At 39.1% G+C, this 26,243-nt stretch overlaps 1 protein-coding gene across 8 annotated transcripts in view; it reads left to right on the plus strand.

Moving 5' to 3' along the window:
- The window catches only part of tenm2b (teneurin transmembrane protein 2b), a 324,894-nt gene that overhangs the window by 261,665 nt on the left and 36,986 nt on the right, over positions 1-26,243 (plus strand). For all 8 annotated transcript variants that reach the window (XM_067423508.1, XM_067423509.1, XM_067423510.1 and 5 more), the window contains 4 exons: positions 14,341-14,463; positions 19,534-19,739; positions 23,672-23,867; positions 26,030-26,131. In XM_067423508.1, coding sequence (XP_067279609.1) covers positions 14,341-14,463; positions 19,534-19,739; positions 23,672-23,867; positions 26,030-26,131 — 627 coding nt within the window. The remainder of the gene's footprint in view (positions 1-14,340; positions 14,464-19,533; positions 19,740-23,671; positions 23,868-26,029; positions 26,132-26,243) is intronic.

The following is a 26,243-nucleotide window of genomic DNA, read 5'->3' on the forward strand; positions in this document are numbered from 1 at the left end:
CCATCTTGTTTGCGGTGGTGATGGACAGGCTGACAGATGAGGTCAGACAGGAATCTCTATGGACTATGATGTTTGCGGATGACATTTTGATCTGTAGTGAGAGCAGGGAGCAGATGGAGGAATACATGTGTGTGAATGAGAGGAAAGCAAGTGGAACAGTGAGGTTACCGGGAGAAGAGGTAAGAATTTTTACGCAGGATTTTAAGTACTTTTTTAACGGGTCAACAGTCCAGAGCAATGGGGAGTGTGGAAAAGAGGTGAAGAAGCGTGTGTAGGCAGGTTGGAATGGGTGGAGAAAAGTGTCAGGTCTGTTGTGTGATAAAAGAGTACCAGCAAGAATGAAAGAAAGGTGTACAGGACAGTAGTGAGACCAGCGATGTTGTATGGATGCTGTGAGATGTTTTGGAGACAAAGTTAGAGAGGCCAGGTTCAGATGGTTTGGACATGTTCAGAGGAGGGAGAATGAATATATTGGTAAAAGGATGCTGAGGTTAGAGCTGCCAGGCAGGAGGTCAAGAGAAAGACCAAAGAGGAGGTTTATGGATGTAGTGAAGGAGGACATGAAGGTAGTCGGTCTGAGAGAAGAAGATACAGAGGATAGGACTAGATGGAGGCAGATGATTCGCTGTGGCGACCCCTGAAGGGAACAGCCAAAAGAAAAAGAAGAAGGTTACAGATGTGTTAGATTAGCATTTTCTTGAAAATGGCATTAAAGATATTCTAAACCTAATGAAACCAATGAGTACATTTCTAAAAATCTGGCACACTTTATTATGAACCCAGCAGAGAGTTGTATCTTAAATATTTTTTTCTGTCAGTAATATAAACCAGCTGCAAAACATCCAGTCCCAAAATGGGCTCCAATTCAAATCCAACATCCCAGTGCTTTGCCCACTACTCACCCATGGCCTAATTACAGTGTTAACCTCTTGGGAATGGCTGTTCCTGAGAACGTTTGTCCTGTCATTCTTATGTCAGAGACAGCATCCCTTGCCTGAGATCTGAATGCTGGTTGCTAGGAGACAGGTGTTGCGGTCCTGATGCAGGAGGAATCGGGGAGGTGTGGGGTTCTGCACGGGTTACAGTGGCTGCATCTGACTGCCATAAGGCCACTGTGATTAATCTGGACTAATTGGTGTAAGATGATGAAAGAAGCAGATGAAAGAAGGAGAGATAAATGATGGATGTCTAAAGGCTAAGTTAAGTATTCTGCCCCCCCACCTTCCTTCTTGCACACATGGATGCAACAGGAGTGTTTTGTGTACGAACATTAGACGTGATAAAGAGTCTGGATGACCTGAATCCCTCAGGAAGCAAAAAGAGAGATTTGATCGTTAGATTAAATACTTTTGCAACATGAAATATTCACAATGCACTTCCAAATTGTAAAAAGTAAATTTTCAAGGGGAAATGATGTAAGGTGAGACATGAATTTTCTCCATTTAATTTATTTGGACTGACTACGATATTATTGTTTGTGCATGCTTGCGAATTTATAAAGTAGTTAGTCACTTTTGATTTCCTGTTGATGGTAAATTCAGTTGCAGAGTGATGTGAGCAGGAAGTGTAGTGACTCACCATTCCAGCTCCTGCCAATGAAACAGTGACTTGTTTATGAAAACAGATCAAGACTACGGTAACACGCTGTATGTCAGTCAGAATGAGTCACTGTGTGTCCATTTACCACTGCTCTCTGTCAGCAGGGACATTTAGTGTCACCTGCCCATTTTATATTTGTCCTCACACACCCCAGGAGCCTCATGGCATGCTCCTCTGCCCATACGGGCACGCAAACAAACACAACAATCAGTCACACACCTACATATCCCGAGATTTTGGAGATTCTGTCTCATGGAGATAATGTGTTCACCAACCAATCTCTAGCCCACAGCCCTGCGCTGTCTGCCTGACTGACACACTCGAGCGTACATGCCCGGAGCTGATTAAAATGACACTTTTCATTTTTTACTTTCTTTTTTATGTTTACTTTCCCCTATATTCAGTTTTTCTGACATCTGCTTAATATTAAAGCCACTGAGTGACAGGAGAGCGAAATAGTTTGATTAGAGCTTCGTACATACGCTCGGATTGCAGGACAGAGATCGTGGGATCCCCATCGTCACTCTATACCTGCGATAAAAAATGCTGTCAGTCAAAACATCAGGCTTTCCGCTTGTGCATAGGACTGAGAGAGGGAGAAGAGGTGAATTTGCTTGTGAGCGAGTGTGTGTTAATACCGTGGGGAATGATTGTTGTGCTCTGAGTATTTGACAAGCTGAGTGGAATAGATTGGATCCATCTCGTCATGCCCACGCTGGAGGTTCAGGGAGGTGTGTGTGTGTGTGTGTGTGTGTGTGTGTGTGTGTGTGTGTGTGTGTGTGTGTGTGTGTGTGTGTGTGTGTGTGTGTGTGTGTGTGTGTGTGTGTGTGTGTGTGTGTGTGTGTGTTTGTGTGTGTGTGTGTGTGTGTGTGTGTGTGTGTGTGTGTGTGTATGTGTGTGTTCATAGACCCATAGACTCATAGACCTTTCATGCCTGAAGCAACATTCTCAATGTTTTTTTGTTTTTTGAGTGCATGTGTGGCATTATAGGACAAGTTTTATCTAGGGATTGGAAGTTTTCCCAGGGTGCTTTGAGAGTTTTTTGGTCAACAGTCAAGACTGAGTGAGCTGATGTAATCAGATGGAGCTGGTCTTCGGGGTGCGGTGGTTCACTGTAGCCTTTCATTTATATTCATAGCAGAAGGACTTGTGCACCTCAAATCAAAACACACATCAAAGCCACACACACACGCTCAAAGGAGATCAGCAGCAATGAAAACAGCGTTTCACCTTCAGGGAGAGGCTGATTGTGTGTGTGTCCACTTTTGAAGGTGATATGCAAGGCCAGTGTGTTTTTTTGCTTTTGCAATCCTCTTTCTTGGTCAGTCAGATAAGTTTTTTGGAAGTTTGGCAGAAACTAGAACTACATGATGTGGTCAGAAAAAAATATTTTAATATTTTCAGTAATAGAATTAAGGAATTTTTCAGAAGTGCAAAAGCTACAAAGCAAATTTATTTGCATTTATACCAACTGAAAATGTACTGTACCTTCAGAAAACTGCTTTCACACCAACTAAACAAACCTTATTTTTAGATACGTTTTTACTTAGACTTTTTAGAATCCAGTCCCCATGAATATTATATTTTTGAGTTTATTATGTTTTATATTTTTAAAAACTATGAATAAAAACACTTTCATACCAATGATTTCATACCAATACAAATTCTTGTGCATAATGTCACCACTAAATGATTAATTATTATTATTATCATTTAAATTGTATGTATTATTTCTTACCAATTATTTTAATGCTGAGTTACTCTGGTTAAAGAAATTAAGTTACAGCAGAAAAATTGTATATACAGTCGTGGTCAAAATTGTTGGTACCCCTGGTAAATATGATCAAATATGGCTGTAAAAAAATAATCTGCATTGTTTATCCTTTTGACCTTTTATTTAAAAAATTCACAAAAATCAAACCTTTCATTTAAGTAAAATAATTGACAATGCGGGGTAAATCACATTATGCAATAAATGCTTTTCTCTAAAACACATTGGCCACAATTTTTGGTACCTCTAGAATTATAAATGAGTAAAATAGCTCTAAAGTATATTTACATTAATATTTAAAAATTTTAGCACACCAAGGTGACAAGGAACATGAAATTGTCCGTTTCCAAGGTTACTGTTGGTAATACACTAAGACGTCATGGTTTGAAATCATGCATGGCATGGAAGTTTCCCCTGCTTAAACCAGCACATGTCCAGGCCTGTCTTAAGTTTGCCAATGACCATTTGGATGATCCAGAGTTAGTGGTCAGATGAGACCAAAATATAACTTTTTGGTCATAATTCCACTAAACGTGTTTGGAGAAAGAAGAATGATGAGTACCATCTCAAGAACACCATCCCTACTGTGAAGTATGGGGGCGGTAGCATCATGCTTTGGGGGTGTTTTTCTGCACATTGGACAGGGCGACTGCACTGTATTAAGGAGAGGATGCCCGAGGCCATGTATTGCGAGATTTTGGGGAACAACCTCCTTCCCTTAGTTAGAGCATTGAAGATGGGTCGAGGCTGGGTCTTCCAACATGACAATGACCTGAAGCACACAGCCAGGATAACCAAGGAGTGGCTCTGTAAGGGTGCTTTCACACTTGGTTCGATTGCCTGGACTGAACCCGAGTTCGATTGCTCACCCCTCCTCCTGCCCCCGCTGGACTGTGTTCATATTATATTATTTGGTTCCGAACTGTGGTTCGTTTGCATCATCAAAGCAGCAGCTGTTTACCTGGTTGCTTAGTAATGACAGCCAGCATGAAGGCGGCGGAATGCATAGCATTGCTCCTGTCACTTTTATATTTTTGTTTTTGAACTATTGGTTTTGTTACCAAAGCTTCAGTACGTAATGACACTTGCGTCGGTCTGCCGCAAATGCACTGCAGATACTTGAGCGCTAAAGACGAGCAGAAATGAGATCTACCGCTCTCTGCTTGCAGTATGTCAGTGACACTCGTCTGGTAAATGAGTGAAACACACACAAAACACATTTTTATTAACTTATATGTCATTAATAGCGGTTCACTTTCTGTCTTAGTATGATTGCGTACAGATCAGCAGCGAACCGTACTGGAGTTCACATGAACCGAACCTCTTTTCGGTTCACCTCTTTTTAGGGTGCTTTCACATCTCTAGTTCAGTTCATTTGGTCCGAACCAAGGGCAAACAATTATGCATTGTTGCATTTTTCAGCTTTTTTGGTTCCTTTTCACACCACACTGATCGCTTTGGTCCAAACCAGTTGAAACGAGCCAAAACGCAGGCACATGACAACATCCACATCACTTATTGGCCATGCCGTATTTCCTAAATTGCTTTTCGATTGGTCAGAATTTATTTGTTGGAAAATTACAACAGAAGAGGAAAAGCCAGCAAACTATAACACTATGGAGAGACGACTGGCGGGCTGGTTTTGTCACTGGCCATAATCTACTACATTGTGTGTATTTACCACAGTATGCAAACAATACATTTCTATAATGAAGCGCAGATGCGACGTGAAAACAACGTTCTAATCCACTGCAGACGACGACCGCGCATCGCTCGTCACTTCAAGCGGAGGCGTGCATTATAATTATTCTTAACTCTGACATGCTCATCTTCTGACAATATTGCCAACTAACTATCAGGTAACGTCATGCACATAATGTCAGCGCAGCTTACTACGGCAGCTGGTTAAGTCCAACAATGATCAGTACTTTTGCAGTTGGTTCTGTTCGAGGTCGGATCATGTTCTCACCACAAACGAACCGCTCCAGAGTTTGTTTGAAAGCGTTTGGTTTGGTTGAAACCTCTTTAAGGAGGTCTCGGTATGCTTGTGTGGTCCGCTTTTGGTGCGCACCCAAGTGTGCGATTGCTGCTTTCACACCTGACCAAACGAACTGCACCAAAGAGGGAAACAAACTCTTGTACGATTCAACCAAACTAAATGAGGCAGGTGTGAAGCACCCTAAGAAGCATATCAAGGTTCTGGTGAAAAACTACAGGAAACGTTTGACCTCTGTAATTGCAAACAAAGGCTACTGTACCAAAGAACATTGATTTTCTCAGGTGTTCAATTACTTATATATATATACAGTGAGGAAAATAAGTATTTGAACAATGTTTTCACAGGGATTTCTACAATGTTCTACAATGTTCTACAATGTTCTACAATAATGCAACATTATTTTGGTTGGAGTTTGTTTTACAAACTGAGAGCTCCGCTAAAGACTATACAAACTATAAATGTTTGTTGTGTGTAGAACACAGCTGACAGGACAGAGTGCTGCTCTTTTACTTTGAAGCAGATTTATCTTGTTATCTTTATCACTGCCTTTTGCAGTATAATTATCACCTGCAGTATTATTTTGATTGTATTTTAATTCATTGTGTAGCCCTTGTACACATTAAACAAGTCCTCTGTAACATCAGGTGAAGATTGCTGTGAAGTGAGGATGAGTTGCGTCAGGTTGATTGAGGTACAACAGTGTGTGTGCATTTGCGCATGTGTGCGTGCACGTGAGCTCCACAGGGACACACTTGCATGACTGTTTTCATTTACACAGCTCATTCAGGTAGCAACTCTTCCCAGACAAAGAGGGAACGCTGAAGCTTTGGAGCTCCAGGAATAGGGCTTATCCTCTGGTGAGCTTCCCTCTCACTGGGCTCACTAGCCTTCTTCTGGTCTTCTGGTCCTCCCAGCCTTTGTTGGACTTCAAAGTGGCTTCAGATTGTGTAATTTATTAGCTTTTTGCTGGAATGGTGCCCATAGGGAGCAGCCTGTTTCATCTATACATATCCCCCATGGGTATAAATGCAACACAAGGCCTAATAAATAATGAAACGGTGGGCAAATATCAGTAGTTTCTGATTTAAATAATTTGGCAGTGAGCCGTGTTCCAAAGGGTGAAATATAATAGTTAGTGGAACTGAGTTTGCTGTCTGTGTAAAGTAGATGTCTGTATGTTTTGGATTTTCTGAAACATTGGTGTACCACAAATCCTGGGCCCTCCCTGTAAACTAAAAGATGAGGCTTTGCCCAACAACTGTGACATCATGCACAAGCTTTTGTGTGTGTGTGTGTGTGTGTGTGTGTGTGTGTGTGTGTGTGTGTGTGTGTGTGTGTGTGTGTGTGTGTGTGTGTGTGTGTGTGTGTGTGTGTGTGTGTGAGTGTGAGTGAGTGAGTGAGTGAGAGAGAGAGAGAGAGAGAGAGAAAGAGAGAGAGAGAGAGAGAGAGAGAGAGAGAGAGAGAGAGAGAGAGAGAGAGAGAGAGTGTGAGTGGAACAGCATAGAGACAGACAGTTTTGGTCTCCTGGGGCAATATCCCGCTTCATATTTTGTTTAATACATTTTATACGGTCATGGTGCCTTCCTGAGTCTATTTACTCTAGTCTCTTTACTTTTTTCCCCCTCTGCTGTGTGTGACAGTTACTTTTTAAATGTCCTGCACATTCATCTTCCTCTGATACTCTGCTGCTCAAGGTGAAAGTATTTACTGTCAACTTTGATCATTCGAGGATGCATCGATTTTTTTTTTCTTCCTTGTAGCTATAACCCTGAGGAGCAAGATGAAAATATTTGTAAAATTGAATTTTTTAGACTCTCCCTAAGTCTATAAACACGTATTTACATTTTCTGCTGTGTGTAACATGTAGCAAGAAAGAAATGGCAGATCTACTCAGGAAAAATGCAGTTATTTGAATATGAAATGTTGTTTTGACATCAGAAAAATATAGGAAAATGTATAATAATAATAATAATAATATGTCGTTATTATTATTATAAGGCTTGAGTTGTAAATTGTAATCTATTCAGTAAATGAAAGTTAGGCTATTCTAGTATGGAGCTCTGATTTAAAAAAAAGTCTCAGGTTACTCATGTAACCCGGTTGCCTGAGAGGATGCTATGGGATCTGCATGAGCAGGTGTCTGAAGCATGTGTGGAAAATAAGCCAATCACATTGGCCGGAGAAAGGTCAGGTGACATAAGACCATATGACCATAAATAGACTGCTAAAAAACATGTCGTCAGATAATAATTGTCTGAAGGAAAGGTTGCAAATGATAAGCAACCTCAAAAAGCAAATTATGTGAGAGAAGTGAACTTAATTCTCAAAAGGAGAAGCATACCAAGCACCTTATAACTGGCCAGAAAGATTACTAGGCCTGGCTGGAAGGTTGAACTAACTTAACTAAAGCTTATGAATGAGGACAGCCTGCTACAGTATAAACATTCTGCAAGAAAGCACCCTTGGCTTAAGCTTTTGAGGAGGCCACACCCCGGCTGAAGTGGGCTCTAACACCAAGAGGCGAAGCTGACCCTTGCCTCATAGTCAAAGGTAAAAGCACCCATGATCCAGTGGGATAGTCGCTGCTTGGAGACGACCATGACGGCCTGCGGCCACAGCCACCAGGGCTGTTTCTTTTGCCCAATGACCATTCTCAGGTCAGATTGCTTGAATGGCTGTTCTTGATTATGGGTCAATGCTGGCCGCCACAGTGGCCCGTTGCTCTTCCCTTCTCTCCCGGAAAGAGCAAAGGCCCTCTGACTTCTTGAACCGGGCAGGGAAAAAATGCTCCAACAAGACATTTTCGTTCCCCCTACTGTCGCTACGTCACTTGATTTTTCTCCAGCCAATGTGATTGTCTTGTTTTCCACATGTGCTTCAGACACTTTCAGAGTGTTAACGTCATAACGCAGTGTTGATTTCAACTCGAAAGGGAACCTTCCTTCCTCCGCATTAGAGAGAGGCAGCTGACAGACAGATGCTCCTTGATCATGTTAGTGTGTTTTTTCTATATGTTGTGGACCCTATCAATAATCAACATTTAAGCACATGGCATATTGTCTCCCTTGTTTTGGACTCTCTGTAATTAGGTTTAACCTCTGTGCAGCCTCTTGGCATTTTTTTCTATGCAGAGCAAAATCATAGAACAGTAATGCTCTCAAACAGACATTCACACATACTGTCAATCCTCCAGAGATTTTCCGCAGAGCACCTCAGCAGCACGCCGACCACGTATAGATGTTTAATAAAGCTGACACCGCTATCTGTTTAGTGTCGTCCTCAATTTCCAAGCATCTCTCATGCTGTCAAAAGTAAGTCAGCTCTTTTCTCCAGTCATTCTGCAAGCGTGAGCTCACGAAGGAGATCAGCTAACTTGCGCGTAGTTTGGTTTTCAGGGCCGTGCCTGAGGGCAGTGCTTTTCATGCATTAGCTCACAGCTATAACATCAGCAGCACCTTCATATACTGTACACATCTATCAGAGGCCCCTTATGGACCGCCCGTGGTTTTGAACAGCACACATATCTTGTCAAAATGCTGTTCATTTGAATGTCAAAATACATGCAGTGTGTATGTATGTACCGAGTATAAAAATGTGAGAATGTCACTGATAATGTCTTTCTGCAGTATCATTAGTGCAGTGTGCTTAGTTTGTCTGACCAACAGATCTTAAAATCAATATCCATTTTCATACTATTATTGTGATGCATAATTTAATTTAAAACTATAGATTTTTAATTCTACCAAATGTTTTTAAATATTTTATTTATATTTTAATATACATCACTGTTTATCAAAGCATTTATTTAATAATTAATTTAATAAAAATACAGTTATTATTAATATAATATGAAACAAAAGTGTTATATTTTATTATATTGAAAATGGAATTTATTCCTTGATTGCAAAGCATCCTTACTTCAGTCTTCATATGATCTTTCAGAAATCATTCTAATATGCTGATTTGTTTAACCGTTTTAATGCATAGAAAGTAAAAAAAAAGAGTTTTATTTATTTGAAGTAGAAGTCTTTTGTAACATTAATCAGTTTAATTTATCCTTAATTAAATAAATTATTAATGCCTCCAAACTTTTGAACAATAATGCATATTAAAAATGTTTTTAATTAATATTATGGAATTTTAGTGGCAATGGACCATAATATGAAAATAATTATTAGCTTACCATCATTTTAATATTGGTGAACCTAATGAAAACCCAGATGGTTATGGCAGTAAAAAAAAATATTTTAATAAGGTAAGATAAAAATAAAAATAAAAGATTTTTGTCAAATATCGGATCTGTGCATTAGATATTCGACTGCAAATAGGGTCTGATTAAAGCCTTTATTATTTCCCTAAACTGAATATGTGACCCATAAAGCATTAGGTCAAAAATGCATTCAAAAATGAGTTCCACTTTTGCAGTGCTGCTGTCAGCACCAACTCAGCTGGTACAGCTCAGTGAAATAAGCTTTGCAGCTCAGATTTCATTTTCTCAGTGTGCTTTTGAGTCAGAGAAGAACTCCAGACTGAAGATGCAGACTTACCCAGGCAAGACAGGGGAATACTTTTGTCATCTGTATCCCCGTCTGTTCTCTCGCTCCTTCTCTTTCTTCCTGTTTCTTTCTCCATGCTTTAGGTAGGTAATATTATTCATCACTTTGAAGAGGTGAATTATACATAGAGATTACATAAAGTGAGATGCAGCATCTCATGAATTTCACATCTAACACATTTTATCTTAATAATTAATGCTTATTGCGTAGACTGAAAATTGTTGAAGATTTCCCTCAGATTTGATTAGCAAAAAAAAATACAAATAATAATAATGACAATAATGCTAACAAGAACGCTGACCAGTGGGTGGCCCTTACCTGATTCTTAACCATGTCCACATTCTTCCACTGAAGACATGACATATCAAGGCACTTTTTGTGTCTGTCAGTTTTATTCTCTAGATGCATGCTTAATGAACCTCCGGTATGCAAATGAATGTTACAATTATTTTAATTGTATTTATTTATTCCACTGTTACTGTGGTTAAAGTTGTTACTGTTAATTGAATATCCTCTGTTGACAAATAGTTGCCTTGTTAACACATTTGCAGCAAATGAAAACTTGTAAACATACTGTTGAAATGACATTTAAATTCATGTGGCAGTGACATACTTTATATGAATTCACTTGAAATTCACTTTTACATGGTGTACCTATATATATATATATATATATATATATATATATATATATATATATATATATATATAGAGAGAGAGAGAGAGAGAGAGAGAGAGAGAGAGAGAGAGAGAGAGTTTACGCACTTCTTGTATTGTGTATTTTGCTTCATCTTTATGTTAAGTACAATAAACGTTATAAACCTCACCAGTAAAGTTTTGGCCATCCTTTAAACAGGGTACGCTACAAAAGGCTTGTACTAATACTAGATTAAAGCAATATGACAAATAAGTTATAATCTTAATTAAACAAAACTATACCTGTTCTATCTCTGGGCTAGGGCTGGGCACCGAGCGGCGATACTTTTATGGTATGGAACGGAAAACTCAGATATTATGAGTATTGAAAAATTATTTATCTTTCTGTGCCAAATTTCGGTTTAGACAATTAGTCTACTGCTGGATGTGAATTGTGTTCAAAAACGCACTTCTTTTGACAGACATTTTGCACACGCAGCTGACATAAACTAGCCTAGAAACGGCAGCAAATTTAATCTGCCAGCGAGTGTCGTCAAGCAACTCTCAATACCCTTCTGAGCTGTATTCCCCTAATTCTTGCCGGGCCAATCACATCGTGTATAGAGTCGGTGGGCGGGGCCATAATGACGACGGCCGAGTTGCGTTTGCGTGCTTCTAGTGAACACAGAAACTGGCAAACGGCGGTCTTTCGAATCCGCTTTGACCGCAACTCTGGAAGACTTAAGAGTTAAGCTTTTCTCTGAGAAAAGAACAAAGAACGGCCCTGAAGTCATTCTTAAAAAGGGAAGATGGGTTGGGAATTTTGCTGACCGGATACGGCGAATGTTTAATCTATCAACAAGCTCTGTTTCACCTTCGTTGCTCTGGTTGGTGTAGCGCTATCCTATCGCGTGCAGAGGGAGTTTGAAAGACAACCGTTTATCCCGCCCCTCGGATTGAGCCCTGCCAATGGTGAGTTTCCTGACCAAACATCTTGATGTGGGTCTGGCTTGTCAGGCTAGAGATAAAACATACTTTCAAATAAACTGAAAAATATCCTTATGTAATGTTTTCTGTGTTGACAAATCTTTAGCGTTGTTTTAACCGTCTGGGTTCACATATAACACATACGCTTTTGTCCGATTCACGAACTAATGACTAATTTGGACCGATTCATTTGAATGAACTGATTTGTCCAACACTGAACTCCCGAATCAGTGTGTAATCATTTACTCACAACACCTCTGAAATGAGAATGCAAGAGTGCTTAACCCATTAAACAAGAGGGGTTAGTAAGAATTAGTTTTAATAATCCACAGTATTTTCATGTATTTATTTTGAGCATTTATATTGATAATGTGTAGTAAATTACCAAAACAACGCAAGTTGTTGATAGCCAATAGTTTTATGAAATTGTATATGGTAGAGAATTAGACTATTTATTATTACATTTTTAATGCTACTTTTTAATAATTGTTGCCAAAATAATTAATCGGTAAACCATGCAAACTTTGTAAAAAGAGGAACTAAAGAAACAAACATCAAGATATCATAATGAGATATCGAAATTAAATGAGGTCAGCATCTAATTCCGCAAAATGAAAAAAATTGCATTTATTTTACATTTATTGTCAGTATTGGGCTCACAGATCACACGGGTAGGTATTTTTACTGTTGGTGTGTGTGTGCACATGTGTGCGCATATATGCATGTGTGTGGATGACCATGTCTGGTCAGCCACCACCAAAGACCATTTCTAACCCAGGAAAAACCCTGAGCTACTGATTTTGTTACTGACAGATGGTCCTGACACTGGAGTGTGAGCTATTGTAGCTCCGCCCTCTTGCTCGCCCCCAAATAAGTGGCAATTTTAACATGCTGTAAAAAATTATCTGTGGGGTATTTTGAAATAAAACTTTGCATACACACTCTGGGGACATCAGAGACTTATTTTACATCCTGTAAAAAAGGACGTAATAGGTGCCCTTTAAGAGATTGGGCTATAAAACTGCCCCCCACAAATGTGGACTTTATTTTTATTTTCTCACTTCCTTGCAGCTGTTAAATTTTTTTGTATTAAAACATGTTTTGCTCTCAGATGATAAATTGATGCTAAAATGCTTTTCAGTGATATTTAAAGGTTGATTGATTTTTTTTTAATGTTTTTTTTTTTAGTTTTGAGACTGAATTTGAGAAGGATTAATATACGTGAAGAGAGCAACCCATTAGCCTTTCGATTCATAGCCATGGTTTACCGGCACTTTCTGCCCTGTATGCAACCTGGACACTGACATCTTGCTTAAAGAGAACTCCAAAAGCAAATGGATGATGACTCTTTTAAAACATACATCTATTTCACATTAAAGCCATTTCTGCCTTTAAAAAATATTAAAAGATATTAAAAAAGATATTAAAAAAAAGAATAAAAAAAGAAATTAATTATATACCGGTATATTTAATTAAATCAAATATATAATATAATTGAAATATTTGCTTTTGTGTCGCGAAATCAGCTTTGAATTAAACCAGTAGCTTGCAGATGAATAACACATTATGTTAAGAATTTCTCTACAGCACTGCTTTGTGCAACAAGATGTTTCAGGTCATAACAGACCATCTCTGTCAGCGAGCACTGTAATGAAATGTACAAAGAGAAAACAGGAGGGATGGAGGACACGAGAAAAGGTGAAAAGAACAATGAATGAATGAGAGATACAGCTGATTAGAGGATAAAGAGATAAGGTGAGGAATGGTGCATGTGGGACAATGACTAGATGGCATCAGAGCATCTGACAGCCTGAAGGAGTCAGCTTTTTCTTTTGACCCCTCTACACGAGAGTGATAACACGCCCTCATATGTAAAGTCAGGAGGTACCAAAAGACTTGAGTTGGCATTGATTTTGTGTGGATGAGATTGAAGGAGGGATAGAAGAACTAGGGGCGGCGATGAGGTGTTAGGGTTGATACTGCAAATGTCAGCATTTCCCCGCAAGTTATGTGTGCAGCGTGTGTGTATGACTGCACTTGTTTTCCCTTGGGGTACCTCGTCTGTAATTTCCACCAGCACATCACAAAACTAACTTTCTCTGATCATTATCATTTTTCTTAAACGCGTCTTGACATATTTGAATATTGCATATCGAGTGATCTCCATTGGAGCTAATCAGTCTCTACAAAGTCTTGGAAGCGCTGAAGCACTGATTATAGTACATATGGGGTGCAGAAAAAAGCAGGCAGCTAGCCAAAATCTTCTCTAACACACACACACACACACACACACACACACACACAAGAATGTGTTGATAATATTTGGCATCTGTCACCAACTTTAAACTGGCTTCAGTTTATTTTTTTCCGAGATAATTTTCTTGTCCTCTCACACCTTGTTTTTCAGTATCAAGATAAGTGTCATTTCCTTTCTGAAATCTTATTGTGTCGCATTTAAAATTGTGTTTTGCTCATTTCCCACCCGCTTCTGTCTGACATATTCATATCTATGGCAAGTTTAGTATTCCTGTAGTGGTTTGGATTAAACCTGGTCCAACTAAACCTGTCTGGGCACAGAGCCCAAACAAAGCACAGACTGCAGTCAAAGTGTCATTTTATATAATGAGTGTATTTGTATGCTAAAGTCACCTCTGTCAGCAGGACTTATAGTGTTTGGGTGTTGCAGGCTCTCAGCTGTCAGGACGTGTCATCCGTGTATACATAAAGTAGTTGGAAGGTGTAATGTAGTGTCATGTTCTATTTTTTTAATTTTCTCTTTCTCTCCCTCATAGCTCTTAATCTGCTTGGCTTGAATTGGCGGCTGAAGCCCACAGAAGGGCATCTAGTGAACACTGGCCTCAGCATGAGTATTCCTGGCATTGGCGATGTGGCAACAGTGCCCTCCGGAGGCAGAGGTAAAAGCAAAATGACAATATGAAATCCAAATGACCTGAGAACATGATATCCAGATTGCCCTGTTTACACGTCCATCATTTTATTATGCACAATTCATGAATATTCATGTTGTTCTAGTGGGGTAAAAAAGTTAGTCCTGTAGTTGTAATAACTATGTCATAACATAATAATTACAATATTTGCAAGTAAGTATGTTTTCAAGCATAATTTTCTAGCTTTTTTTCATTAGTTGAAAAATTACTTTTGGTTGTAATGTTATAAAATAATATTAAAACTTTACATTTGGGTTTTGTAATGTAATAATTATTAGGGCTGGGTAAAAAAATACAGATTTCTCGATTTTTGATCCATTACCATTTTTACGAACCGATATCCTGTTGATGAATGAACGGAACATTGTAGCGCGCCTACCCATCCAAAAATCACAATAATCGGTGTGCTTTGTTACTATTGTTTTGAAACAAAGTCTCTGATTTCAAATTATGCCCATTTTATTACAATATTCAAATACATAAAAACCTTTGGCACTGTGGTGTGAGATCGCTCTGGCGCATCTCAGCTCCAGAAAAGCGTCAGCACGGAGCTCACATGAACTGATCTTCTCTTCCTCCTTAACGGTAACAGTGCGAAATAAACATGAATGAGCATCTGAAAATGTGTTAAAAAATACTTAACGAAATCCATATCATGTCACATGGAATCGCTCAATCAATGTAAAACCGAGATAACTGACATGGGAAAATTACGTTGGCTAGAGGTTACGAACTTCGATTTCGATTACTTTCCGATTAATCGTCCAGCCCTATAACTGAGTATATAGCCCTATAACCTATTATGATGAATTATTTATGGTCTTCAACTGGTCCAACTCTTCTCAGTGCTCCTCCTGCATGTAATGCTAATGCTGTTATGTGAAATGATGGCTTGATTTAGTCACCGTTGGCTTGTTATAACACGTTAGTCTATTTCAGACTGAGGCTTTGTAAGAATCATCTGAGCCCAACCAGTGATTTGTTCTTTACTGTATACTGAGAGAGTACATTAGTGTAAAATCACAGCCTCGTGTGCCTGTTTCTCACAGCGACCTTTGATAAACAGGGTTATTTTGATTACACGTTTTGGATCTCAATAGACTTTAGTTAATGGTTCAAAGCTCTGGCTAACTCTCAGTGGCTCCGACACAAAGTATCTCTCTGCCTTTTGTGCTTTCACCTCAAATGATTTATCATTATCAGTGTCAACATGTTTTGATGATAACGACTGTCGCTGACCTTTAGAGAGTGCCAGTATTGACGTTCTTCACACACAGTACAGCTTCTTCTCCCTTTAGATAGCTCTAAAAGAGTGCTTCTTTATGGAAGAATTTAAATTTTTATTTTATTTATTTTAATACAAATTCTGATTAACAGTAAACACTTTTTGTATGGTTTCTTGAGCAATACTGTTAAGACCTCAAATTACTTTTATGATTTCTAAGCTTATACATTATTCCGATTACATCACAGTATAGCTTTTCTGACATTAACTTGCTTGGTAGCTCACCTGGCACGGCATTGAAGTTAAGATACAGAGCGTTCGGGTACAAATCTTGTGAAACACCAGTCACGACACTCAATAAAAGAGCTCAAACACATGTATAAGCAAGTTAAATGGCATGGTTGCCTCAGCAAATGCCTTTTTTACTGACATTTGCTTTTGTTAACACTATCAGTTATTACTTTCAAATGCAGTTAACCTTTTTGAAGAAAATTTTACGTGCCACACACTGCATTCCACTTTGAAAATGCAGCAGAACATGCAAGAGTCAATGCAATATAATTTTGCAGAAATGCCAAATGCACGTTTTTCTAACAATTTCTTTTCTGATACTAGATTAACATAATGTGGGAGGAAGGACATCATCTGCAAAGGCTTTAGAGTGCATTTGCATTCTCCCCTGCTCTGTTTTTCTGATGTGTTTCCCCCCCTTTACTTTGATGGAGAGCTTTCTAGAGAAGGGCTAGCTGTCCTACAGACTTGCATGCACACAGACACATGTTATGGTGAGCTGTCAGTGGGGGAGAAGAAGCATGATGCTGGACTCACACGTTCTCCAGTGTGAATATTGTTGTTATGAGGATGTGTAAGGCCCTTTCACAAGACCCATGTCAGGACTTCAGTGAATCTCTCAACATAAGCGTCTTGTGCCTTTTTTGACTTCCACATGAAAACTGCTTCTGATAGCGTCACGGACGAGCAATTTTATGTGTGAAAGCCAGACACAGAAAACACAGAAAGCAAGCAAAAGAGGTCAAGACTGACAAAAATATATCTTTGAACAGGGGCACGGGAACATGTTTTAGGTTAGGGAAAATTACAGCCGAGGTGCCCCTAAGGGAAAACAAGTGCAGCCAAACACACACACATGCACATGTTTTTTTAGGGGGAGGGGGGTTCACCACACCAGGTCATTTGACTACACATCACATTTTTGATACTGCTTGCAATCGCGATGCAACGTGCGGGTTTATAAGACATAAGCATTTAAATAAAAGGTTTATTGAGCTGTTCACTCTCTCTCATATAAAATGAAAGTGCCTGCGCCACGATAAATAAAACTGAACACAAAAAACCTGCCTACCTTACACAACACCGAAGGTGGACTTGTGCTCAGGAGTAGAGCAGACAAATTCTTTCTACGCACTAACCCCTACGCGTTGCAATTTACAATCCTGTGAAAACAGGCTGCTGCAGCACCCCTACTTCCCGTGCCCGTTTCTAAAACCTTGAGGAATCTTTGAGCCTTCTAAGCTCAGCGTCCTTCGTATGAGGTGATTGATTCTTTACCTACATTTTCCGCTTGAAACAACATTCGCAGGTCATTTGACTTATGTAATGTGAAGTACTTTTGAGTGAAACTGAATATTCAGCTGGAAAATATAGGGCATTACCTGATTTCATCCACTGGGAATTGTAGGCTTGATAATAAACAAAGACATTTGCTTTCCTGTTCCTATACCCCCTCCAAGGGCCATTTGGAATTTCTAAAGGCATAAGAGGTGTGATCAAGGGGAAGCTGTAATTTGAATGTCTCACATTTGGGTTTCAGTCACATGGTCAAGAAAGGGATAAAAGAAGATTGTAACTGTTGCTTGTGGGCATCTTTTCTCTGGGCTATCTTCTTTCGGTCTTCTTTTCTTTGTCTCTTCTGGGTTTTTCCTCTTTCTTTCTAACTGAGCTCTGCCTTCCATCTCTCTCTCTCTCTCTCTCTCTCTCTCTCTCTCTCTCTCTCTCTCTCTCTCTCTCTCTCTCTCTCTCTCTCTCTCTCTCTCTCTCTCTCTCTCTCTCTTGCTTACTCTGTTTCTTTTTATCTCTCAGGTAACATTCTACATAGATGCTGTTTTATTTAATCAAATTTGTATCCAATTCAAATGTTACCTTAACCAAATACTGTTATTAATCCTTCTCAGTTATAACATTGTGAATGTGCTTACTATTTTTGATTCAGTGATATTATAGAAGTGCTACCTTTAACTGTGCTTACTTCCGTCGTTAGTATAAGTAGCAATGGGTGGTAAAAAATATACTTTTTTAATGCCTTTTTGCTGTTTAGTCATTTGGCAATCCTACAGCCTGACCACTATAGGCAAATCATCCTTACAGAATCATTTGGATTGTGGGCATTAAATACCAGAATTAGGATTTGTATTAGGACAGAATGAGGAGTTACATATGGACTTGCGTGGAATGTCCCCAGAGGGTTGTGAATGTGGTGACAGGAAAGGCTGCCTTAGTCCATTCAACGTTTCTTCAGTCCTTCAAATTCCTCAGATACTGATGCAGTCTGTCATTTTCTCTAGGGATAACTAATTATTTATTATGATGTGCTATTTAAGAAATTCATAAAAGACAGGCTGAAGTGACTGACTTAGTCATATCCAGACTAAACAAGAAAGTCCATCCATAACAAGACCTGGGTGTACGTGTATGCTTGTAAGGAGAAAGGAAAGAGCCTTTTTCAGTGGCTCTGATGTGGACAGTTCTGGCTGATTGAGAGCATGAGGAGTGCGAACTTCAGTTCCAGAGCAGAAGACTCTCCTTATGCGTCCTCTCCAGGGGACTTTCTCTCTTCCCTTTTCCTTTTTATCTATCTCACTTTCTCCATTTCTTCATTTCTCCCTCTCTTACTCTAGGAATGTGTTGCTCTCCTTCAGCTCAGAGCTGTCCATCCATGCTCTGTGTTAATGAGGGAGGTTGGTGCGAGCTCCCACTGGTTACCAGAATGGGCCGTTTTAACTGTCACTCAGACCTGACACTGCGTGTACGTGCGCATGTTCTCTGGCAAAATGAAGGCTTGATCCATTTAGGGCAAGAGCCTGCTTGCGCTCTCTCAATTCAATTCCTCTCTTTCCATAACTCGTTTAAATGCAGCCAGAGGTTTTTGCAGGCAGGGAAACAGATTGTCTCTGCTTATCAGGGCACATCAAACATCGAGAACGCTGACTAGACTGACAGCTAACACCAAGCCCACTCATGTTGCACTGGCCCCTCAGACACAAATGAGTGTGTGTGTGTGTGTGTGTGTGTGTGTGTGTGTGTGTGTGTGTGTGTGTGTGTGTGTGTGTGTGTGTGTGTGTGTGTGTGTGTGTGTGTGTGTGTGTGTGTGTGTGTGTTGCTTCTGATACTATCAAGGCCCGTTTGCTGGGTTATTTTCTGATTGGAGTTGCTGCGATCTATCTGCGCTGTCAACATTGCAGCAGTTTTCTCTCTAGAGGACAGACTTAGCAGGTGTATTGGGAAGGGAAGTGTGCGTGTGTGGCCAGTGCTGTCATGCAGAGGTATTATGATCTCAAGAGGAAAGACAGGGTTTGATTTAGGGTTGATGACTTTGGCAGCCCACACTGCACACTCATTAGCGCAGAGCTGCGTCTCTGTGGAATAATATATGTTGATTTTTCTTTGTACACACTGCAAATATTTTCACACAGAGCTGAGGATATTCTCTGTTCCCCCCATCTTGGATAGGATTTCTTTGTGTGTTTTGTTTTTTTTTCAAGCAAATTAGTTTCTTCTCTCTGCGTCCGTCTCAGGGCCGTGGGTGTTGAAGAACAGCAGTATAAACAGCGGGGAGCTGGAGCTGGGTCAGCGTGTCAGTCAGGATGTTCCTCCAGGCATCTTCTGGAGGTCTCTGCTTCACCTGCGCCAGCCACACTTTCTCAAGTTCAACATCTCCCTGGGCAAGGACGCACTGTTTGGGGTCTACATGCGAAAAGGCCTGCCTCCTTCACATGCTCAGGTGAGCAAATCACCTCATGTCTTGTTTCTTCTCTTAAAGGAGCCATGTCCACTCACAATAAAGTTTGAGTATCCAGTTTTGAAATACTAAAAACATGTTCGTTCAGGGGTTATTTGACCCAAAACTGAAAATTCTGTCATGATTTACTCACCCTCATCTCATTCCAAACCAGACTTTCGTTTACCTTCTAAACAAAATTGAGATATTTTTAATGAAACCTCAGAGATTTATGTCTGGTTTTTAAAAGTCCATTCCACGAAAATAACTGAAAAATGTACATAAATACATATGAACATAATCCATATAAATCAGTTGTTTACCATATTTGATTTGCTTATTGTATGTGTAATTATATGTAAATAAAAGCCTTAATTAAAGGACAACTCCGGTGCGTTTTTTTTTTTTTTGAAAATCGGATGTAAAGAGTTTTATCTCTAAAAACAGATTAGCTTGTAACGTTAGTAATGGGGCGTGGAATAAGTAAAATGAAATCGCTAGTTAATACCACTAACAAGGCTCTAAATAGCCTCACACTAACACGTTAGCATGATGAGGGTCCCTACATGCAAACCGAAGCATTGAGAACTTTGTAAGAGTACAAACAGTTTAATAAGAAGATACTTTATAAAGACAGTCCATTACACGTATACGGACAGCAGTCATCTTGGAAAGTCGAGCCACGAAAGTTGTGCTAAGTGAGCTGGTCAATAGGAATTACGTTTTTGAAATCTAATTACATGGAAATTCATGAATTATATCTGTTTATTAAATATATATGGTTGACTAACTACAAGGGAAGAAGGTGTCCCATATGAGATTCCAAGTCACAGTTCATCACTTAGCACAGCGTTCATGTCGAGACTTGTCGAGACTTGTCGTTTCCAAGATGGCTCCAGTCTGTAAACGCGTAATGGACTGTCTTTATAAAGTATCTTCTTATTAAACTGTTTTTACAGTTACCAAGTTCTCAATGCTTCACTTTGCATGAAGGGACCCTCATTATGCTACCATGTTAGTGTGAAGCTATTTTGAGCCTTGTTAGTGGTATTAACTAGCGATTTCATTTTACTTATTCCATGCCCCATTACTAACGTTACAAGCGAATCTGTTTTTAGAGATAAATCTCTTTACATTTGATTTTCATGAAAACGCATCCCACAGAAAGATCTACTCGGTAACCATGTGTTAATTACCCCTAGGTTCGTTTTTTTTAGTTGTCCTTTAAATCGGTCTATTATATAAAGCGATCGTGTCTCTTGGAACACTTGGACTAGATGAAATGGAATGGACTTTCATTGTAAGAATAAAAATCTCTCAAGTTTCATTAACAATCATTTTATTTGTGTTTCGAAGGTCCACAAAAGTCTTAAGGGTTTGGAATGACATGAGGGTGAGTAAATAATGACAAGTTAAATTTTTGGGTAAAGTATACTTTAACGCTCATAAGCTTAATATCTGAATTGAATATGATGAGAGAGAAAGTCTAGGCAGCAAGAAATGATATAATGAGCACTAAACAGATATTACATCTTTGCTAGGACAGCTGTGTTGCAAATGATGACTCTTATGAGCCGCTTCTTTTTAATGATTCCTTATAAGAGTCTTTAATGGAATTTTTACGAACCAGAATCAGAATCTAAATCAGAATAATTAAAATCCTGACGATTTCCATCCTAACTATGCAAGTTAATATTTTTTTGCATCATTAATAGCCCTAATTTGTTTTTCATGAACATTTTCCATCATCTATCTGATTTAGAAATAAACAGGCTGTTTTTGAGACTACTCAAGTGTTGATATCTACTGGTTGACACTGTTATGTTCACACTGCCCCAGCAAACACCAAAAGGGTTAACATACTGATCCGACAAAACTCAACCATTGAAAATTGGGGTTTATCACCATTTCATGGGACACTGTGTGAGCTAGCCTTTTTTGAGAAAATAAATCTGGTCCTCTATTATGTTCCTCCTTAAAAATACAGTTTTTTGTTAATTACCATGAAGAGACCATCTGTGTAGACAGGCCTTTTTTTGTTTGCAACTTTTTTATAATGAATTGTAAATGATTTCCAAATTATCGCTGCATATTTGTCTGCAGCACGTGTCTTGTCACATTTCAGAGTTGTTATCTCTTCTCAGAGATATCTCCTGTTATCTTTGATTTAATTTGACTTTTTTTCATTATCATTACAGTGTTTAAGGTGCACTATGTAGTATTTTTGCAGTAAAATATCCAAAAACCACTAGGCCAGTGTTATATATTTTGTTCAGTTGAGTACCTACAATATCCCAGATGTTTCCATCTATTTGTAAATTGTGAGAAAATTGCTATTTTAACTAAGGACAGGGACATTTCAGCATAGCGTTTGAGGGAGTCGCCTGTCAATTGCGTCATATCTGCGCTACCCTCGGTTTCCGCTTTTATTTGGCAGGAGCACTTTACTCTTAGCAGTGTGAACAAGTGAACGCACGGAGTAACGTCATAACATCCTTTTAAACACACTTAAATGTATCTAATATGATAAACAGAGCTAGCCTGGCTCTGCCCTCCTACATACTTCCACTCAATTTTCATTTTCCTTCAGTACAGGGAAGTTACCTACTGCTTTTGACAAACGTCTGGGACTGCTGTGTAGTCTTAGGTTTTCTCCGAACAAATTTTTACCGGTCCAATCAGCGAACAGAGGGAGTGTCTGAGAATGATGACGTTGATGTCGAGCGCTAGTTTGAGATGTAGTTCAGTAATGGCGGCGGAGAAAGATGTAAACTAAACCATTGCATTGTGGCACCGCTGCCGAATGTCGAGAAGTTAAAGCCGGAGCAATAACAGTCTTTGCTGGGGTTTGTTGGTGGCCATGATGTTGTGGCCCTCCAATCGCGGGGTCGGAAGGTATTGCCATCATTTAAGTTACAGGGACTGGTCAGTTATTTTATTGCCGTCTTTCTCTCACCACCCGTGTAAAAATCCCCGGCAGAGTTAAAGTTACCTACTGCTTTTGACAAACGCAAGGTTGTGTTGATGTAATAGCTGTCCAAAACAATAAATCACTTCAAAATTCACTGTTTGTAATCATTTTTGACCACTGCAGAACACCATACGGTTGCTTTGCTGTTATTAGGATGCATTTATAGACTTGTATTTCCTTAAAATGCTGGCAAGTTTTTAGAAGAGCAATATATTTCATCACCGCTCAAACAAATCAAAATAAAAGCACTTAAACATTTGAATCGGTCCGTTATTTATAGCAACATTTATTATCATACCAAGCATATGACATTTTATTTACAGCATACAATGATGTTACGGACCACGTGAGTGCCGCGTCACGACCAAACGTTAGCGATTGGTTATGGCAGATCCAGAGTGGCTCAGGGCAGATCCAATAGTTTTAAACCTCAACAGGGTGCCCACCTTCACGGAAATAAACCCTTGTCAATGGAGAGTGGCCAGACTCTATGTACAAATGAAATGTACGAGAGTCTGGTAAAACCAGGCTAAAACAGAGCTGCATTACCACAAAATCATAACCGGAAGAGCGGATCAGTGCAGGCACCCGGCGACTGTGTCCCGTCCCGTCATGATAAAAGTCCCGGTATTCACGAGGCGGGTATTTGTTTAACAATCGCTCCAGCAGCTGTGCTCAGGTCCACAACACTCGGTCCTGCTCTACTTTACACTACAGTAACGTTAATAACCGCATGCATGAACGTGATTTCTGCCCGAGTCCTATTTTCCACCGGCTGTGATGTGAAGACCACATCTCCCAAGATGCTGCATTCACACTTTGCGTCATCAAACTACGCTTTTGTTTTGAATAGGCGCACTCCAGTGGACGGAAAGTTGCATAGTGCACCTTTTAGTGAAGATGATGTCCTGTAGCTACATTGTTTTCTCCCTCTGTCCTCACTTGTCTCTCTATGTCTCTTCAGTATGACTATATGGAAAGGCTGGATGGAAAGGAGAAGTGGAGCGTTATTGAGTCTCCTCGTGAGCGCCGCAGTATTCAGACCGTTGTCCAGAATGAGGCGATCTTTGTGCAGTATCTGGACCCTGGCACCTGGCACTTGGCCTTCTACAATGATGGCAAAGAGAAAGAGGCAGTCTCATTCAGCACTGTGGCTCTAGGTACACACTTCCAGCTTGTATTTACACTCTAAGGTCAACATGTTTAAAAAGAAGATGGTAGCAATAGAAACTTGGTTGTTTGGTGACCTGCTATTTAGAGGATGTGTTTCACTCCAAGCAGCTTACACAGTACACTTGATCCACCCTTATCCTCATATTATATTTAATTTAAATGCGTGTAGTTGAACGAGAGCTGCTTTTGTTGCTTTCACTTACATTTCTCTCCAGGCCACACAAGGCTTCGTTGTATTTGTAAAATAAAAGTAAGCACTGAAATATGTTTGTTCTGGCAGTTTAGTCAATATTCACTATATAAAGGTTGTCATAATGATGACTTTGCATAAGTGCAATGTCAACTTCGAGGCTTTCTTCTACATCAGCTGAGAGGAGCTGTCAGTAAGGGATGGAAAAGTGAAAGTTTGACCTCATGTTCGTCATGATATCAGGCAGTGACGCAGATCTCATGAAGCGTATAGGTGGCATTGCTGACTTCCATGTGCTATATATATTGTGTGTTTGAATATTCATGCATAAACCTGTCACTTGTTCACTCATTTAAAATTCAGAACATAGCAACTGTTATATGCTTCAATATGCATAGGACCCCCCCCACACACACACACACACACACACACACACACACACACACACACATACACACACACACACACACACACCACCACCAAAAAATAAATAAATAATAAAAGCATATAAAGTAATAACATTTTTTTTTGCTATATTATTCAAATTTATAACCAAAGATTTACATCCTTGCTAAATAAAACTTGATTTCTTAAAAAAATAAAAACATAAATAAAGTTTTATATAGCAAGTATGTATTAAACGGATCAAAAGTGACAGGCTTTTTATATTGTTTTACATTGTTTAAAAAAAACTATAAAACATCAATGTGTGTAGAAATGCTGTTCTTTTGAACTTTGTATTTATTAAAGAATCCCTCAAAAGTACCATCAAATAATGTAAGCAAAAAAATTGCTTCCAACATTGATAATAATGAGAAATGCAATATGCAATTATAAACATTTAAGCTTGCCATAAAATGAATAAATTACATTTAAAATATTAAAGTAGGAAAAAAATTATAAAATTAAAAAAACGATTATTTAAAAAAAAAAAAAACATACAGTATATACGTACATACTGGTTACTCTCTTAAGAAACCTGTGTGAACTTGAGGAGAACCAATTTCATACATCCATTCAAATCAGTTGTTTACAAGTCACTGCAAAAAAAAAAAAAACAATTCAGAAAAGTTAAATTAGTTTGGAGAAAAGCACTTTCATCATTTGTTTGCAGATGCCACTTTGATATTTTTTATCTAATAGAATGACATTCATACATTTTTAAGTGTGGCTTAAGTGTCCAAATATTTTCTGGGTCCACTATATTCATAACAGTGCTGAACTATTCAGTTTGAAGATAAACACACACACACAGACACACACACACACACACACACACACACATAGACACTCACATTGTGTCTTCATGTTTTATGAGAACTTTCCATAGCCATAGTGATTTTTATACTGCACACACTGTATATTCTATCCCCTTACACTAACCCTATCCCTAAACCTACCCATCTCAAAAAAAACTTTCAAAAAACATAATTTATTCCGATTTATAATCTGTTTTCCTATTAGGGACCAAAATAAAAAAATGGAAAAAATGTATCGGAAAGTTTTTTGGATTTCGGATATTGTAGTCTTTATGGTGACATTTTGTCCTCGTAACGTAGGGTTTACCTGGACCACACACACACAGTGATCTTGTGGCCTCTTAGATCTGGAGATTAAATAATCACATACTTTATTAATGTGTGCATCTAACATTCAGTTGATGGCTACTGGTGATCTGAAAAGCCAGTCATAGTGTTAGATTTCCCATAAGGCTTTGGTGAAATGTGTCACAGTAATTCACACATTGCCACTGGACTGTCAATAATGCTGACTGAAAGTTGCACCATGCTGAGTAAAAGATTATCTCACAAAATGCAAGACAGTTCATAGTGAACTCCGTTTCTTCTGTCAGACAGCAGCGTTTAAAAGGTCTTCTAGGTTTGTGAATGTTACATTCCATTGTCCCTCATTAATAACTGAGGGTTGTAAAATGTGTGCGTCTCTTATGTGTCGTCTCAGACTCAGTGGAAGAGTGCCCCCAGAATTGCCATGGCAACGGAGAGTGCATGTCAGGAGCGTGTCATTGCTTCCCAGGGTTCCACGGCACGGATTGCTCCAAAGGTACCGTTTACTGTCACATCGCAGGAATGTTTACATTCAAAGAATGTTGTTTTACATTACAGCATTTGTCAAAACATTTCTCATAGTCTTACAGAAAAGCTGTGTTGTATAA

Source organism: Pseudorasbora parva, chromosome 18 (assembly GCF_024679245.1).
Source record: "Pseudorasbora parva isolate DD20220531a chromosome 18, ASM2467924v1, whole genome shotgun sequence".
In the NCBI taxonomy this organism is placed as follows: Eukaryota; Metazoa; Chordata; class Actinopteri; order Cypriniformes; family Gobionidae; genus Pseudorasbora; species Pseudorasbora parva.